General features: G+C 59.0%; 1 protein-coding gene across 7 annotated transcripts in view; it reads right to left on the bottom strand.

Annotated features, from left to right (window-relative positions):
* Positions 1 to 14,818, bottom strand: part of Nol4l (nucleolar protein 4 like) — a 115,002-nt gene extending 100,184 nt beyond the window's left edge. For 5 of the 7 annotated variants that reach the window (XM_063248534.1, XM_063248532.1, XM_063248533.1 and 2 more), the window contains exon 1: positions 14,190 to 14,818. In XM_063248534.1, the coding sequence (XP_063104604.1) occupies positions 14,190 to 14,510 (321 nt within the window). In that variant the 5' untranslated portion in view covers positions 14,511 to 14,818. The remainder of the gene's footprint in view (positions 1 to 14,189) is intronic. The other 2 variants (XR_010047420.1, XM_063248529.1) reach the window with 1 other exon arrangement.
* Positions 14,819 to 16,905: the final 2,087 nt, after the last annotated feature.

Raw genomic sequence — 16,905 nt, 5'->3', positions numbered from 1 at the left:
GGAATAGCTCGGGTTTGCAGAACTCGGGGTGCAGGAGCCCAGGTCCCTGCCTCCCTGCCTTCCCAAGAGGTGTGGGAGTCCGCAGTAGATGGGCAGCAGCCTTTCCTGGGGCCTGTGTAAGAGCAATATGTCCACCCAGAGAGCCTGGCCTCCATTTGCCCAATCCTACCCAGATCCCAGTCGAAGGGCACCAACACAACCTTCTCATCTCTTTTGTCTCCTGATTTACGGAGTGGGATGGCCCCCTGGAAACGGTGGCTGCCACACCAAAGGTGGCAGTCCCCTGCCTTCCGGGGGCCTCCATGGAGGATGGTTCTCCCTCTCACAGAAGAGATGCTGCAGGCTGAAGAACCAGGACACTGGTTGGCTCAGCTTATTCAAACCCTGCTTGCATAAACTTTCCTTTGCATTGGGCCCTATGCTGACTCTAGAAGCAAAGAAGGACCTGCCTGTGACAGAGGGAGAGAGCTGTTTATATGGCAGTGGCCACAGCTGGGCCTCACTGATGGCTTACCCATCACCACTACCACTATCACCAACATCACAATCATTTCCATCACCACCTCCACTGTGACCGCTACCACCACCACCATCATCACCACCACTGTGTATTTTAATTTGTTATGTGTTTGGTGTTGTAATTCAGGCAATCCTCCTGCCTCTGCCTCCCAAGTGCTGTGATTATAGGTGTGCACCACTATGCCTGGTTCCAGACTGTTTTTAAATGTTTGGGGGTTTTTTGGTTTTTTGTTTTGCTCTGTTTTTTGAGACATGGTCTCACTGTGCAATCCAAGCTAGTCTTGAACTGACTATGTAGGCCACACTGGCCTCAAACTCATGGCACTCCTCCTGCCTCAGCCCCCTGAGTGCCGGGATTACAGGTGTGCACCACTGTGCTGGAAAAATGTTTGTTTTGAGCCAAGGTCTTACTAAATTGCTAAATTGCCAAGGCTGAGCTTGAACTTTCCATCCTCCTGTCTCAGCCTTCCACAATGCTGGGATTATAGGCGTGCCCATCACCACCAGCTAACACAAAGCACAAAAAACACAAAAAATTTTGGGGGGGTTGGGGGGGAGACTGGGAATCGAACTCACAACTTCACACTTGCCAGGCAGGTAGCGTGCTGCTGAGCTACATCCCCAGCCCCAACACAAGGCATTTTGAAAAGCCAGTCAAGGAGGGCCTCCCAGAAAAGGTGACATTTCCACAGAGCCCACCGAGGAGTGGCCAGGAGGTCGTTGTGACTGAAGAACAGCAAGCAAGGGCCAAAGTAGGAAGGGGCCAGTGCTGGGCCTTGTGAGACCCAGTGACTTTTGCTCCACGTGAGACAGAAGCCAGAGAGGGCTGTGGGCAGAGGACACACACAGGTCCTGCACGTGTTTCTTTGATTGTTTGTTTGCAGGGCCAGGGCTGGGCCCAGAGCCTCCTGCGTGCACTTCACATTTTGAGCAGTGTGAAGAGGGAGGGAGCATGGAAGGGCCAGTGAGTGCAGCTGCTGCCTGGTGGTAACCAGAACCGAGGTGCGGTGACAGGAGAGCCCTGCACTGCCCGCAACCCCATGGTTCTGCTGCCCTGGGGAAGGGCACTTCCCTGGCGCTGGGGATGCCAAGCAGAATTCGCCCCTGGAGTTCAGCAGACCTGGCACAAGTAAGATGGGCCACCTGGCCTAGGCTGCACTCTGACACCTCACCTGGGACTCCCCGCTCTGAAGGGGCAGCCTGGGCACAGCTCCTGGCATCCAGGAGGTGCCAGGCAGCTCCTGTGGAGAGATAGGCTGGACCTGGTCCACAGCAGGTACCACACATCAGCGAATGTATGGACAGGACTGCAGACTGCTCACTGGTGGCTCCTCAGATCAGCCTGAATTCCTTAAAATAATGACAGCCCTGCCAAACACAGCGCCATAAGCCAGGTTTCTAACCCGCACCCAACATCTGCGCACAGCTGTGTTCTTTTTACAGAGGGAGAAACTGAGGCCCACAAAGGTCAATTAGTTTCCCCATGTCCACTTTACTAAACAGCAGAGTCAGGACTCAAACCAGCTGCTGGGTTCTTCTCAGCTACACGAGAGTACCCCCTGAACGGGGCGGGGGGTAGAGACAGGATTTTTGTTCCCTGCACAGTTGCAAATCCTCCCACAGGCAGGAATTCCAGCCCCCCACCACACGCAAGGCACTGCCTTGGCTCCTCACAGCAGCCTGAAACTCCTTGCTGAGAAGGGTCCTGAGACTCATAGCCAGGCCCCCTTACCAAGGACAGTGGAGCTGGGACTAACAGCAGGCCTTGGGCCCATCTCACGGGGTCTGGCCAAGGGCTCTTTCCTGAGCCCCCTCTGCCCACTACCACCTTGAGTACCCAGAATGGCAACGCGGAACCCCTGGACCATGAGCCCTGGAAGAAGCAGTGGCCACGGTCTGGGGCAAGGCTGTGCTCAGAGGCCTAGAGACCTGTCTCAAGGTCTGGGGCCACTGGGTGACCTCAAGCTGACCTCTCACCTCTGCCTCTTCTCCAAATAAAGAAACCATGAAAACTGAGCTTTGGGACCTGCAAGAGGAGCCGGGTGTTAAAACCACAAGCATGGTGAAGCTACACGTGTGCAATAATAACCCTGACACCACCCGCGGCGTGGGGCAGCGATGAGGGTGCCCAAAACCCTCAGCCACGGGCCAGCCTGCACTCCACTCGGTTTCGAAGACAGTTCACAAAACTGCTCCCCAGTGCAGCAGATCCTGTAATCACTCCTAGTTTTCAGGTGTAGAAACTGAGGCACAGAGAGGCTAAGAAAGTTGCTCAAGTCACACAGCAAGTAAACTGATTTGGAATCCAAATGGCCAGGTCCAGAGCCAAGGAGGTCAAGCAGAGGAAGAAGGTGTGGGAGAGGCAGGCACCTCTCCCCTTGTTAGACACTGCTGCGTGGCTGCTTTGCTCCGAGCTGTGTATGCATGCAAACCCTCCCACACCTGCGGCTCACCTTCGTCCAGGGAGTCCCCTGCCCTCCAGGGAGGCCCTGTCCCTGTCCCGCCTCCCCAGCCCTGGCTCACTTGCTCATCACATTTCCCTCTCCCAGCCTCTGCAGCAGCACCCTCTCCTCCCCACTCTGAGCCCCAGTCCTGCACAGATCATGAACTGGTGCCCATTTCTCTCTGGCTGCACCCCATCTCAGTCCCATTCACCCAGGCCGGGGACCTGTCTTGCAGGAGCTACCAAAGGCCTCTCACCTCAGCTAATGCGCGGAGGGTCCTGTGCCACTCCCTGCCTCCACTGCAGGGTCCCGCTGTGAGCCCTGAGGGCCACAAGGGCCACGCCCTGCAGGTGTGGCTAGGCTAGTGAAGGCTGTCTGTCCCAAAGCCAGCAGAGTCAGACTGGCATGGCCCTGTCCTGCTGAGGGCCACAGGGGACCGCTGGGTCTAAGCCTGTTTGTCACAGGAGAGGGGAAGAAGTGAGAACGAAATGGAGGATGCGATGCGAGAGCTCTGGTCCTAGCTGTGTGAGTTCAGGCCCCTGGGTCCTGTGCTCAGCCTCTCTGGGTCTCAGAATCCTCATCACCCAGCTGAGGATGGTAAGGGCGGCACGCTGGGCCAGTCATGTGGAGTCACGCGTGGGATGTTCAGCTCAGGGCCTGGATTCATAGCCCCAGCAAACATGGGCTGTGTCACGACTGTCACTGCCTTTGCTTGGTGGCAGGCACCGACTATTTCGTATCCCAAATCATCCTCACAACAACCCTAGAAGGTCACTAATATTACTATGCCAATTTTACAGGTGTGGAAATGGAGATTCAGTCGAGATAAGATGTGGCTGAGGTTGGACAGCAGGTTGGTGACTCAGGATTTGAACCCAGAGCATTGGAACACAGGGAGCATACCTGCTCCTAAACCCAAAGCAGCCTGGACTCCATGAAGCCCACTGCTCTCTCCCTGTGCCCCTGACACCCTCAGGCTTCCCGCTGCTCCATCCCCATCTGTCCTTCTGCTCAGGCCGCCCCATCTCCCTGCACCCTCTCTCCCACCTCTTAGCATGTCTTCTGCATCTCTCTGCCTGTGTCCCCTCCCCCAACTTCCTGTCCTAAGGTCTCAGGCCACTGGCCACACCATGGGCACACCACAGAACAACTCCCGGTTCCTGTGCTCAGCAGCCAAGTCTCTGTCTCTGTCTCTGTCTCTGTCTCTGTCTCTGTCTCTGTCTCTCCCATGGTAGACCCATGCCACAGGGCCACTAGGCCCATTTTATACCAGGGAGAACAGTGGCTCGTTTCAGGGTCATTCCAGGAGTAAACCTCGGAGCTCAATTCAAAGCCCAGGCCCGAATGAGCACCAATTTAGAGAAGGACACCCCGATGTCAGGGTTATGGGTCTATCCAAATCAGAATCCTGACTGCAGTTCTCTTTTACTGAGGTCTTATAGCATAGATGCTTCTATACCACAAATTATAGTGTACATGGTGGGGAAAACAGTTCACAGCTACTATCACCCCATTTCAGAGATGAGGAAACTGAGGTTCAGAGACGGGAATTGACTTGCCCAAGATTGCACAGCAGTAAATAGGAGCACCTGGACTTAGCCCCGCCTCTACCTTTCTCACTGATCTGCCCACCTTCAGGGAGTGACAGCTGAGTAACTTTGGGATCTTTACAGTGGGGGTTCTCTGAGGCACCCTGAGAGAGAACAGCAGCCCCTATTCTGGCCTGCCTGGCAGCCTTGGCTTAATACCCCATGGGGTGCAGGCTTGTCTCCCATATACACAGCAGGGCCAGGGTCAGAGCAGACAAGCCACTACACAGAGCCACACGGCTGGTGGCACAGCCATGATTCATACACATGTCTTTTGTTGGCCATGTTGCCCTCTGGACTCCCCTGCGGCTGCTCTGCCCAGCCCAGAGCCCCTGTTTCAGGACAGACCCAATGAGACTACTAATCCCACCATCTAATCATGTCATGAGTCCCTTCTTTAGTTTTAGAGGAGAGACAATCATCAGACCCATCTTTAAGATGAAGAAACTGAAGCTTCCCAGGGTTACCCAGCAGAGGCTATCCCTTGGTTTGCTGACCTGTAGAATGGGGTCATAACAGCCTCTCAGATGAAGCAGTGGCTAGTCCTGGGTCCAAGGTGGAAGCTGGTGCTTCTGGAGACAACCCCCCAGGATGTCCCAAGGCCAGGCCTGAGGCCGGCATTCCTTTGTCCTCCCCTGCCAGCATGCAGTCAGGGCTGGCCTGGGAAGGAAGGGCCCGTGTCTCCTTGAGCAGCTCCTCAGCCCCAGGATGCGGGATGCAGAGAAAACGATGAGTCATCCACCCCAGCAGAGGCCTCCAGGAGCCTGCGGCGGGTCTGGCAGGCAGAAGGTTCTAGGCTGGGAAGGGGCCTGTGCGCGCGATTCCAGAGTTGGCCTCACTGAACCCCAGTCACCAGGGCTCCTCCCCATCCCTCCCTTGACCACACACTACCGTCCTTCGGGACGTCTCCTGGATTCTGCCCATTATCTTGGTCCCTGGGCATCACTCAAGGGGTTGCCTTCTGTGTCTCCTAGATGCCCCTCTTTGCAGGCCTGAGTGCCAGGGTCAGTGGCACCCCTCCTTCACCCCACCTCCTGCATCACCTGTCCCGGCCACGCCCCCTCTTGTCCTTCCAGTAACCCAGCCAGACCTGCCTCTAGCTTGCTTGTGCCCCTCCGGCTACAGCAACCGGGTTGCTTCTGAAACCCAAGTCTGACGCACTTTCCTGTACTCAAAAACTGGTGCAGGCGCCCTGCTCGCTGTGAAGCTGATGCACTGGCTTCTCTGTGTGGCTTTCCGGATCCTTCCCTTCCATCTGGCCCCACCAACACATCCTGTCAGGACCCCACAGCAGTGCTCAGGCTGGCTGGACCATTTGTCCCTCTCCACCCTATTGGAGATTTCTACAGAAAGCGCTTCTCAGGAAAGTCGCCCTGGGATCCATCCTCCACCATTGGCGCTGGCCCCACCAAAACCGTCCTGCCCTGTAGTCCCACCCAACCCCCACCCATCAGCTCTTGGCCCTACAGGTCCAGTTCACATGTCAGGTCCCTCCGGATTCCCACACACCCTCAGGCAGGAAGTGCATCTGCACCCTGAGGCTCCCACAGGCCAGTGACCAAAAACCTGAAGGGACAGTTCTCAGACTCTTGCTCTGGGGCATGTGCAGCACCCCCTACCCAGAAGGGGCCCCTTAAATGCAGGACTATTCTGGGCCCTTGGGTGCAGGAGCACACTAAATAGTCAGAGTTTGTCCTGGTGGGGCCCACAGCCTTGGGGGAGACAAATCCTCAACACAGACATAGTAAACTACATTTCACGTCAGGAGCTAAGAGCTAGAGAGCACAAGTTAAACGGAAAGAGGGGTAAGGACAGGACCCAGGGGACTCAAGGTGGTCCTGACTCAGAGGAGTTGATGCATGAGCAAAGACTTTAAGGAGAAACAGCCAGCCGGGTACAGATCTGGGAAAACAACAGTCTGGACAAGGAAACAGCCTGTGTAAGGGCCCTGGGACAGGACTGTGTGTGTCTGCTTGTAGAGCAGCAAAGAGGCCAGTACAGGTGAAGCCGAATGATTGAATGATTGAGGGCAGCAGGCAGCTGCGGCCAGGTCATGCAGGAGTGTGCAGGCTTCCAGCAAGACCAACTCTTGATGTGAGTGGCACGGAGTGCAGAGGAGAGCTTGTGGTGTGCTCTCTGGGAAGTCTCCTCTGGGGGAAGAAGGGATTCTGGGGCCAGAGCTGATCCTGGGAGCCCAGTGGGAGGCAGATGCCGCCAGGCTGGAGTCAGCAGACAGCCAGAAGTGGTGGGGTTTTAGGTGTACTTCAAAGATAGGGTTTGCAAGTGGGAGGGGGGACAGAGAAGAGGAAAAAACGTCCCTCAGATGTGGCCAGAGAAAGGGCAGGACGAAGCTGCCAGCCGGACAGAGGGAGGGACAAGTGATAAGTGAGAGAATGATTGAATGAGTAAGCTCATGGGTGAATAAATAAGGGAATGAATGAATGAATGGCCTGGGCTTTGCAAGCTGACCCTGGCATACACCTAGCTCAGGAGCACCGTGGGACCAGCTTGCCAGAGTTCCCTCCACGCTACCACCTTAACTTCTCCATCTGCAGCACAGGGGTTCGCACCCCAGAGTGGCCAGGAGGAGGACTGAGACCCCGGGTAGTCCTGAGCTTGCGGTGACAGGATGAGCCCAGCCGCCTGCCCCTGCTCCTAGAGCTACTGGGCCAACCCAGCCCCAGGCTGTGGAGGAGAGGGAGGGGCCTGGGAGGGCAGCATCGGCCTCTCCCCGGCTGGGTGCAGGCAGGCAGGCAGGCAGGCGGGTCAGTGTGGAGCCTGGGGAGGGGGTGAGGGCTGCAGCAGGCTGGCTGCCACTCCTCCCAGCAGTCTCTTGGAAGCCCTGCTACACAGAGTAGCTGCCTCTTGCTCACGGTGGGCCTTGGGAAGGTTTCCTGGCCCCTCTGCCACCAGGCTCTCAGCGACCTGGCAGAACCCCAACTTAAAGAAAGAGAATGGGGCACAGCAGGGGCTGGAAATATTGGGGGAAGTACTCAGACCTCTGCCCAAGGGAAACAGCCATTCCACAGGGTTCCTGCTGGGGCTGGGCAGGGTGGGGCCATGGTGGGGTGAGAGGCTGGTCCTGCTCAGCAGGTGCCTGCCAGGCCTGGGAGTCCTGGCTTTTACTCAGCACTCTTCCTGGCACCAGGGAGGGGCTCAGAAGGTGTCCGTTCAACTCACCGCAAATGTTCCCCGTCCCCTGATAGCGCTCGAAACAGAAGTGACTCAGACACAATCTCTAGGGAACTCATCACCGCTGCCCACTGCATACCAGGAACTCGGCTGGGCGCTTTTACCCCCCCCCCATCTGATCTCCACAGCATCCTTTATCTCCATCCATAGTCTCCAGATGAGGAAAATGCCCTGGGGGGGCTCACAGCCTTGACAAATCCTCAACATAGACCTGGTAAACTATATACCACGTCAGGGCCTTAATGCTACAGAGCACAAGTGAAGCAGAAAGAGGGGTGCAGACAGGACCCAAGGGACCCAACGGTCCTGACAGGTGATCAAGACCTCTCAAAGAAGCTGATATGTGAGCAAAGACTTCAAAGTTCAGTGAGATCGCAGAGTAGCTAACACTTCCTAAGGACTGCCACATTTGGAGGTCTCTATCTGTATTAAAACATTAACCTTCACACCAGTCCTATGAGAAAGATATGATTATCAGCTTCATTTTATGGACGGGGAAATTAAGGCCAAATTGATCAAAGGCCAGAGCTGAGATTTGAACTCAAGGCCTGTGTCTTGAAAACGCAGATCCTCCTCCCCTCTCCATGTCAAAGTAGACTCCTAATAAGCCACCAGCTTTGGCCAGCAGTAGCCCAGCCTCCTTCTCCTCCTTTGACTGCTTTAAGGCCCAGGGGCCAGGTATGGCTTTGACATGAGTTAGCAGGGTGACCTTGAAGATGTTGCTTAGCCACTACCTGCAAATGACAGCCACACGGTTTCCAGTCTGCCAAAAAGTAGAACTTTGCGGCCTGTTTTCCAGATGAACAAACCCAGCCTCAGAGGCAAGGCAGACCACTTGCCCAGGGTACACTGCAAGGAGGTTGCATATCGGGTCATGGGTTCTCTCTCTCACGTCCCACTCAGAGCCCGGCTCTTGAAGGACCCATTCGCCCAAAGTGCTGGCTTTGGGCTTGTTGAATGATCAAAGCAAAGGTCATACCCTGGGGCAGAGGACACGATTTGGATGATGATATCGGGACTTGGCACCAATTCTTTGCTGTGCCCGGCTTCAGCCAGGTGCTGAGACCCCAGGCATGGTCAGGGCCAGGGAGCCAGCATGGGCTGCCAGGGTACAACAAAGGACACCTGATCAGCCCCAGAAAGCCAGACAGACAGTTTCCGGTCAGTACCCTGCACCATGTGCATGTACACAGTCACACCCATGGTTTGCCAACGCCCACACCCCAGGTGCACCCACGTCTGCCGACACAGATGCTCACAACCACACACATCCCCATGCACGCCGGCTCTCCTCCATCTGTGCACACACCCTGCCTGGGCACCGTCTACACACGGCCAGTCTCCACACACCTGACCCATGCATTCTACCCTGGGTACTCAATGGGGACACAAGCCTGGCTAAGGCCATGGGTGCCTCAGGCCCTTGACTTTTGTCTCTGGACAGCCGCAGTCCTGGCCTTCTTACTCCTACCCTCCCAGAATTTTCAGGATCCCAGATGAGCCTTCTGGCTTGCTAGACACCCAGGGACAGGAAGGGAGCCTGTAAGGGTCATAAAAAATAGAGGATTTTCATGCGAGGTCTTACCTAAGAGAGGAGAGTAAATACTATTCCTGCCCCCTACCCATCCCAGGAAGGCAGAGCTGACCCTCTAGCAATACTCTTGCTCACAAATAATGCCATTTGAATTACAGAGGTTTAATTAACAAAAAGACCTAAACAGCCACTCACGAGATATCCAAATAGGGCCTGTGCCATACCTCATTGTCTACCTGCTTCCCAAAGTGCTCTGGGACCAAGAATAACAGAAGACTCCCTCTTCCCTACCCTGCCCCTATCATCCTAATGAGCCCCAGGAAGGCCCCCAGGCATTTTACATGACCCGGGATAACACCATGTGATACTTACATCTTGACCACAGGGATTTTGCTAAACTAATTTAGACTACAGGGTAATAGGCTGAAACCTGGTCCTATACTTTCAAACTGGATTGGGTTGCAAGATACCTCAGTGTTAGGAGGGAAGGTGGTACCCAGGCTTGGCTAGTGGGGTTTCTTAACCTCCCTGCCTTGGTTTACTATTCTGACAGATAGCGATAATCACAGCACCTGTCTCTGGGCTGCTGTGAGAGTATCACAGGCTGGAGTATAGCTGCCCCTCAGCCCAGGAATAAGCACACAGTAGGTAGCTCAAAATGGTGGCCTGTGGTAATAGCTGGGAGAAAACCAGGAAGTCCTGAGGCCTCCAGCAGAAGGTCACAGCATACATTAGGCCGCCACAGTAAGTCGGAGGCCCTTTCCCGCCAGACCAGCGGTCGCAGGTGCCAAAGGTTTACACAAAAGCCCTGGGGAGAAAGACTCAAGACTGGGAAAATGCTTTCCGCTAAATGAACGCTGTCTGCAAACTGGGAAAAGACCACCATTAGTCAATCTGGCCCACGCAACACCTGGGGTCCAGCTCTCGGAAGCCCGGTGTCGGAGTGGAGTTTGGCGATGTCGGGGCTCCCCTGAGGAATGGGGTTCTTACGGTGGGAATCCTGGCATGTGACAGGCCCTGGACCTGTGCTCCAGTCCCGCTCCCTGCCAGTACAGACAGCTCTCCCTCCAGGCCTTGGTTTTCCTACCTGGAAGATGGCATGGTCGGGCTGAGAGCATCTTTCTGCCTTGAGGCTTTCTGGTCTTAGGAACTGACAGCTGGGCCAGCCATAACCTGTGGGCTTCAGAGGCCCAGGGGACAGCCCTACTCTGGGTGGCCAGGGGAAAAGGAACAGGTTTGGTACTCTTGGCAGCAGGCAGTGGTAGGGCGGAATTGGAAAGAATTGGGAAGTCTCTTCTCTGAGCCATGGCTTCCCCTGCTTGGCAGCCCACGGTGGCTGGGGCAGGCTAAACACTAGAAATAATCAATCCTAACAGGGCTTTGCCCAGCTAGGAGGCCTGGCTGGCTCTTGTCATAAAAAGATCTTATCCCCATGAGCACTCTGTGGAGGACTCCGCCCTCCTCGTCTCTGGCGTGTTCCTCCACCTTCTACTTCCTGTGACAACCTGCAAACTGAAGACCAACTTGCTTCTCCCCACCTACTCGGGCCACCCCGCCCCACCCCCAGTGGGCCCCAGCTGCAGGAGGCCCTGCGGAGTGTAATTCCCTGTGCCCTCCTCTCGCCCTGGGCCCATCCGGACAGATTAAGCCTTTGTCACACACACCCAGAAAAGCTCAGGGCCAGATGGGACAGGACAAGTGGTGTCAGATCATCGACCCACAGCCGGCCAGGACTAGGAAGGGCCCCGACCACAGCACTGCATATGGCTGTTGGGGGAGGACGGGGGCCCAGGGTAGGGGCAGGAAGAGAGATGACACACCACACCACGGTCACCACCGGGTCTGACACCATGGGGAGGACTGTTGCTGCTCCATGACCCAGCTCCCACATGCCCTCTTCATTGATATTTTCCTGCCTGTCTGTCCTGTCCATGCCTCCAGGGGCTTCTTTATGGCCTCCCCGAAGCTATGTCCATCTCCCCCACCTGCTGGATACCTAAGGCCCACCAGCTCCAAACAACCAGTACCCACCACAAGACCTGGAGGTACAAAATAAATGCCTGGGACAAAGGTTTATGGCCCAATGACCTTCACAAAAACCCACCCAGGACAAAACTGCAGTTTTTATTCCAACTGACACCAGCAGCAATGACAACTTTGTGTATGTGTGTGTGTGCACGCGCATGTGCACACGTCCATGTAGGCTGGTGAAGGAAGGGGATGTCCTTTTCACCTTTTAAAGAATGTCCCATTCAGTCCCCTCTAAGCAAGGGCCATGGCTGCTCCAGAATTCCCAGTAGGATTTGTTCCTCTTTGATCAATGAAAAGGAAAATGGAAATAATAAAAATAATAACTGCGCCCAAAGAAGGTTCTTGGAGATGGGGGTGGCAGGACTCAGGGCGTCTCCAATAGCTGGCTCCGGTTGGCTGGGCGAGTGGCAGGTAACTAACAGGCTCTCTGGGGACCGCAGGCCAGGCGGGCCATGCAGGGAGCTTGAGGGGCGGGCTGTCGCAGGAGGGTATGTCTGTTTTGTTTGTCATCCTCCTGGCAGCCTGGGCTGGGAGACCTGGGTCCCCTTTCTCTGCCTCCCAGGCAGGTGGTCCCTTGGGGAGGGTTTATTATTAGTCTAAGAGCCAGTAAGGAGGTTCTGGAAGTCCCTGCTGCCAGAGGCAGACAGGGTGGGTCAGCATGGGCCTCAAGAAGGATCTGAAGTGACCGGCTGGGCTGGCAGAAGTTGGAGCCTAGACCCAGCAACCAATTTCTGCGTGTGGCCTTATGGGGGAGGGAGGGGCTCTGCCTTGACTGTTGTGCCAAAGGGGATGTGGGAATGGACAGACCGCCTCTGATACCCCTCTGCAGGGAAGAGGTTGACCCACAGAGACCCAGTAAGCAGCTTCGGGGTCTGGGAGTCAGCTCGAGGCAGGGGCGGACTGGGGGCTGCTTCCTCAGACACAAGAGGCTGGACCAAGACTGAGCTCCCCAGGACAGATAACTAGGATCAGGGCTGGGGTGGGGCACAGTCTGGGGAAGCCCTCAAGGCAGAGAAGGCACTGATCTAGGGTAGAGCCAACCATGGGGTGGGTCACTGACCCAGAAAAAGCCATCTTGAGCGAGGGGCACTGACCCAAAATGGGGAGAACCGAGACAGGTACCAAATTGGCAAGGTGGAGAAGGCTGACCTAGCCTGGAAGAGGCGATGACCCACACTCCGCATTTGGGAAAGTGGACTCCGATTTGGGCTGGGGGAGGGGTCCCTGGCTCCACCATAGGCGGGTGCAATGACCCAGGTCACCTGCATTAGGGGACAGTACTGCTTTCGGCTTAGGGAGAAGGTCTCTGACCCGCGCCCTGGAACACTGCCCCAGCCTCCCGCTCCGGGAGGCCGCGGGGAGCGCCCCTTGGCCCTGCCCCCTGTTCCCGTCCGGCCGGAGGCGGCAGCGGCGCAGATGAGCTGCTGGCGGCCGCAGCGGCGGCGGCGCGGTTATCAGCGCTCCTCGCAGATGGGCCGCCCGCCCTCGGCGCTCGCTCGCTCGCGGCGCCCGCTCCCCGCGGCCTGCAGCCCCGTCCCCTGGGCGCGAGGGAAGGCGCCTCCGGATCAGCGCCCGGCTCCCGCCTCCCTCCCTCCCGCCCGCCCGGCCCCTCGCCCCGCGGCCCGGCCCGGCGGCCGCCGGAGGGGGAGGGGGAGGGGACAAGTGCACTTTTCGTAACGACCGAATCAATTGTGTGTGAAGAGCCCGCTCCGGCCGGGGACGGGGCGGCGCGGGGCGGGCGGGCGGCCCGGACGGGGGAGGAGCGCGGAGGGGACGCGGAGCGCGGAGGGAGGGAGGCCGGCGCGGGGCGGCCGGGCTCTCGCGCTCCGGCCGGGCGAGGCCGGGGAGGGAGCGGTGGGAGGAGAGGGGGCCGCTGGGTCGGGCCGGGCCAGGCCGGGCCGGGGGCGGAACGCGCTGAAGGAGGGTCTGGGCGACGGAAAGTTCAAAGCTCAGCAGCGCCCCGGGAGCGGCCGCCCCCCCCAGCCCCCACCCTCTGCAGAACAATGAGGTCCCGGCGGGGGAGCCGCGGGGCCCGCGCCGCACGCCCTCTCCAGGGCGCCCCGGGCCGGAGGGGACGCCCCCGCCCGGCCGCCGGCCTCCTCCCTCCCGGCGGCTGCGGTTCCCGCCCCCTCCCCCACGCCACCCCGCCCGGACCGGGCTGCCCCGGGGACGGGGGAGGGGAGGGGATGGATAGGTCAGGCCGCCCCCGTCCCACAGCGGGGGGAGCGCGGGGCCCGGGGGCGCAGGGCGCGCCCCACCCACCGGCGGGAGGCTGCTCCTGCGCCAGGCTGCGGCTCCGGCCGCCCCTCCCAGAGCCAGCGCCGGGTGGGGTCGGGGCGATAGTGGCCCGGCTGCCCCCTCCCCTCGCGCTGGGAGGCCCCGCGGACTCCCAGTCCCGGGCTGCTCCTGCCTCCCTACCCCCGCGGCACCACCCTCACACACACACGCGCGCGCACACACACACACACACACACACACACACACACACGCCGCCCAGCCGGCCTGGGGGCGGGAGCGCGAGGCGCCCGGGACAGGCAGCCCCGGGGCGGGCGGGCGGGGGGAGGCTCAGGCTTCGGAGCAGCAGCCTGCTGGCGGGGGGAGGGGACGGGAGGACGGAACATGCTGGGGTGAGCAGCCCGGGACAGCCCGCCCGCACGGCCGAGGTCCCGGGCAACGGCGCAGAGGGGGCAGGGACGCCCCAAACCCGGAGCGCAGCCTGAGCGGGCCGGCAAGCAGGGACGCGTGCGCCCCGGGTGGGCCAGACACACGGACAACCCCGGGAACACGCGTGCGGACACACACCCACACCCACCCCGCCCCCGCCCTCCAGCCCGGAGCCCCGCCGCGGGACCGGCCCGCGCCCGCCGCGCGCGCACTCACCGAGCCCGTCTTGACCGGCACATACACCACTTGGCCCATCTTGGGTTCCCGGCCGCTGCCCAGGCGGAAGCCCTTGGAGCGCACCCAGAACTGGAACTTGCCTTTCTCGCCGGCCGCGGGGCCGCTGCCCGCGCCGGTCCCGCCGCCGCCCTGCAGGACCTCGGCGATCCGCTGGTATTTGCTGCGTGTCACCGTCTTGGTTTTGGCCGAGTCGCCGTAGGTGCGCAGGCACCAGTCCCGGAACTGGCGGCCCAGCTCCGAGTCCCCGGGGTTGCGCTCGCGCTCCCAGCCCCCGCGCAGCAGAAGCGTCGGCTTCGGCATCCTCCCGCCGCGCCCGGCGCCCTCGGGGGCGGGCCGGCCACCGGGCCGCCCGGTGGGGCACGGAGCCGGGCCGGGGCGCACCGGGCCCGGGCTGTCCCGCGGGGTCGCTCCGGTGCGGCGGCTGGATGGGCACGGGCGGCGGCCGGACGCGCGGGGCTGCGGCGCGCTCTGTCCTGCTCGGGCGGCGGCGGCGCGGCGTTGGCGGCGGCGGCTCCGGCTCTCCTCCTGCTCCGCCTCCTCCTCCCCCCGGCCGGGATGCAGGAGCGATGGAGGCCGCTCCGGGCCCGGAGGTGCAGAGGGGGCGGGCCGCCCCGCGGGCGGCCGGAGGAGGCGGGAGGCGGGGAGCGGCCCCGGGCGCGGGGAGCGAGACCGAGTCTGGGCGCAGGCGGCAGCGGTGGCTGTCAGCTTGCGCGGCTCATCCTGCTCCTGCTCGGGCTCCCGCTGCCGCTGCTCTTCCTCCTCCTCCTCCTCCCGCGCCCGCCTCCACCGCGCCGCGGGATCCCACCTGTTAGAGCGGCGCAGCCTTCGCCGGCGCCCGCCCCCCTACTCCAGCGCCTGCTTGCCCGGCCCGGCCCCTGGGGGCGTGGGGGCTGCAGCATCTGCATCCGCGCAGTGCTGGGCCCAGAGACCACTGTCCATCTGGCTGGCCCGACCTGAATCCTGGCAGGCCACGCTGCGCCCACACCCAGCGGTCCAACTAGGAGGAGGGTACAGACCCCCGCCCAGCAACCCGCGGTGTACTGGTCTCTCGGGGCTGCCCCACCCGCCTGAGCGACTGAACCCAGCCAGGCCGTGTAAGGCAGGCTCCCCTCGATCTGAAACTGGCCAGACCTTTGTGTTAGCCCAGTGTCCCAGCGTTGTGTTCCCCTGGGGATCTCCAAACCGGGGCCCTTGTGGGCCCCCAAACTTCCTCTCCTTTGACCTCCTCCCAAATTCCCCAAAGTTTGGCCGACCTTGCCTCGGTGAGTCCCCTTGCTCTGGAGCAGCCTGTGGCCCCATGACAACACATTGGCCCACTACCTCGCGTAGGCCAACCACACCTTACTTCAGACCTCGGACACATCCACAAACCCATCATGGGCACCCTATCTCTCTAGGCATACCATGGCCTAGAATCTAAGTATACGCAAGTGGCCTTCATTCCCTTCCTACCTGGGCAGATTTGACCTTGGGTAAGCTGGTCCCCTTCCCCTTAATGAAGTTACCAGCATGAATAAAGGCACAGGCTAATCCCACAGGATTTCTGCCCTCCTCTCTTAACAGGCATGAGGAATTGCTACCTTTCTCTCCCTGCTGTGCCTCGAGGTCCACCTTTATGTCCCCTAACCAGTCTTGCAAGCTACCACTCAGGAGCAGAACCTCAGATTTTGGATCTGCAGAACCATTTTTTGCCTAGGAATGGGCTACCCTATCCTAAAGTCTGGGACTTAGGTGTGCCTTCCCCTGGCTGCTCTACGGGGAGATGTGAAGGGGGCATCTCCTTTTTAGAGGTGAGGGCTAGCGCCTTGGAAAGGTAGCCTGACTTGCTCAAAGTTGTGAAGAAAGAGGACTGAGTCTCAGCTCCGTCCTCTCTGGCATTTGCTGCCATGTCTTACACAAAATCTGTCCCTGTCACCCACTGGGAGGGAGTCCCACACTGTGCATCCCCGGCTCACTTCCCCCTGGGTGACAGGGAACCCCAGATGCTCAGGGCCTGTAGCTGACTCATCCTTGTAATTCCAAGCTGTAGCACAACACCTGGCGCACAGTAGGGGCCAGTAAATGCTGGGAGAACCTAAGAGGTCTTCCAGCTCCCAACCTCTCTCTGCATTTCATGTAGGAGATTATTTTTAGATAATTTACATTTCCATGTTACTTTATATACACCAAGAACTCCACAGTCATTTTCTTCTCTACCCTCCCAAGGGCTCTTTCTGAATCCATACTGGCTTGCCCACTTTAGAGGTGACCCCTGGGGCTCTGAGAAGGGAAGAAGCTGTTACCCGAAGACCACCAGTCCTGAGGATGTAGGGCTCCTGCAGGATTTGGAAGCAATGCTCCGGCTTTTCTAGTGTGCCCCTTAATAGTTATCTCTCCTCTGACTCCCTCCCTGACAGCCAAGGTGCTCAAGCCTGGTCATGCCAAAGATCCAGGGTGCCCTGTTGTCCAGGGGGTGAGTCTTCATTTGAGTCCAAGTCTCTCTTCTTAGTTCCAAAACTCACTTCAGTAAACAGTCAGATCACTTCTCCATCCAAGTCTAGATCTTTATCTGCCTTTCAGAAACTAAAGTCCTGGTTGTCAATCTTGGGCTGAGCTCTGCTGTGCAGAACGTGCAATACGCATGGTGAGAGGAATGTACACTTTGGGTAGGGCCAAACAGACTTGACCTTGAACCTTGATTGACTATTTGTCCCTG

The sequence above is a fragment of the Cavia porcellus genome, unplaced genomic scaffold (assembly GCF_034190915.1).
Source record: "Cavia porcellus strain 051 isolate PalLab524CR breed Dunkin Hartley unplaced genomic scaffold, mCavPor4.1 scaffold_5, whole genome shotgun sequence".
In the NCBI taxonomy this organism is placed as follows: domain Eukaryota; kingdom Metazoa; phylum Chordata; class Mammalia; order Rodentia; family Caviidae; genus Cavia; species Cavia porcellus.
This window is presented reverse-complemented; position numbering and strand designations above follow the sequence as displayed.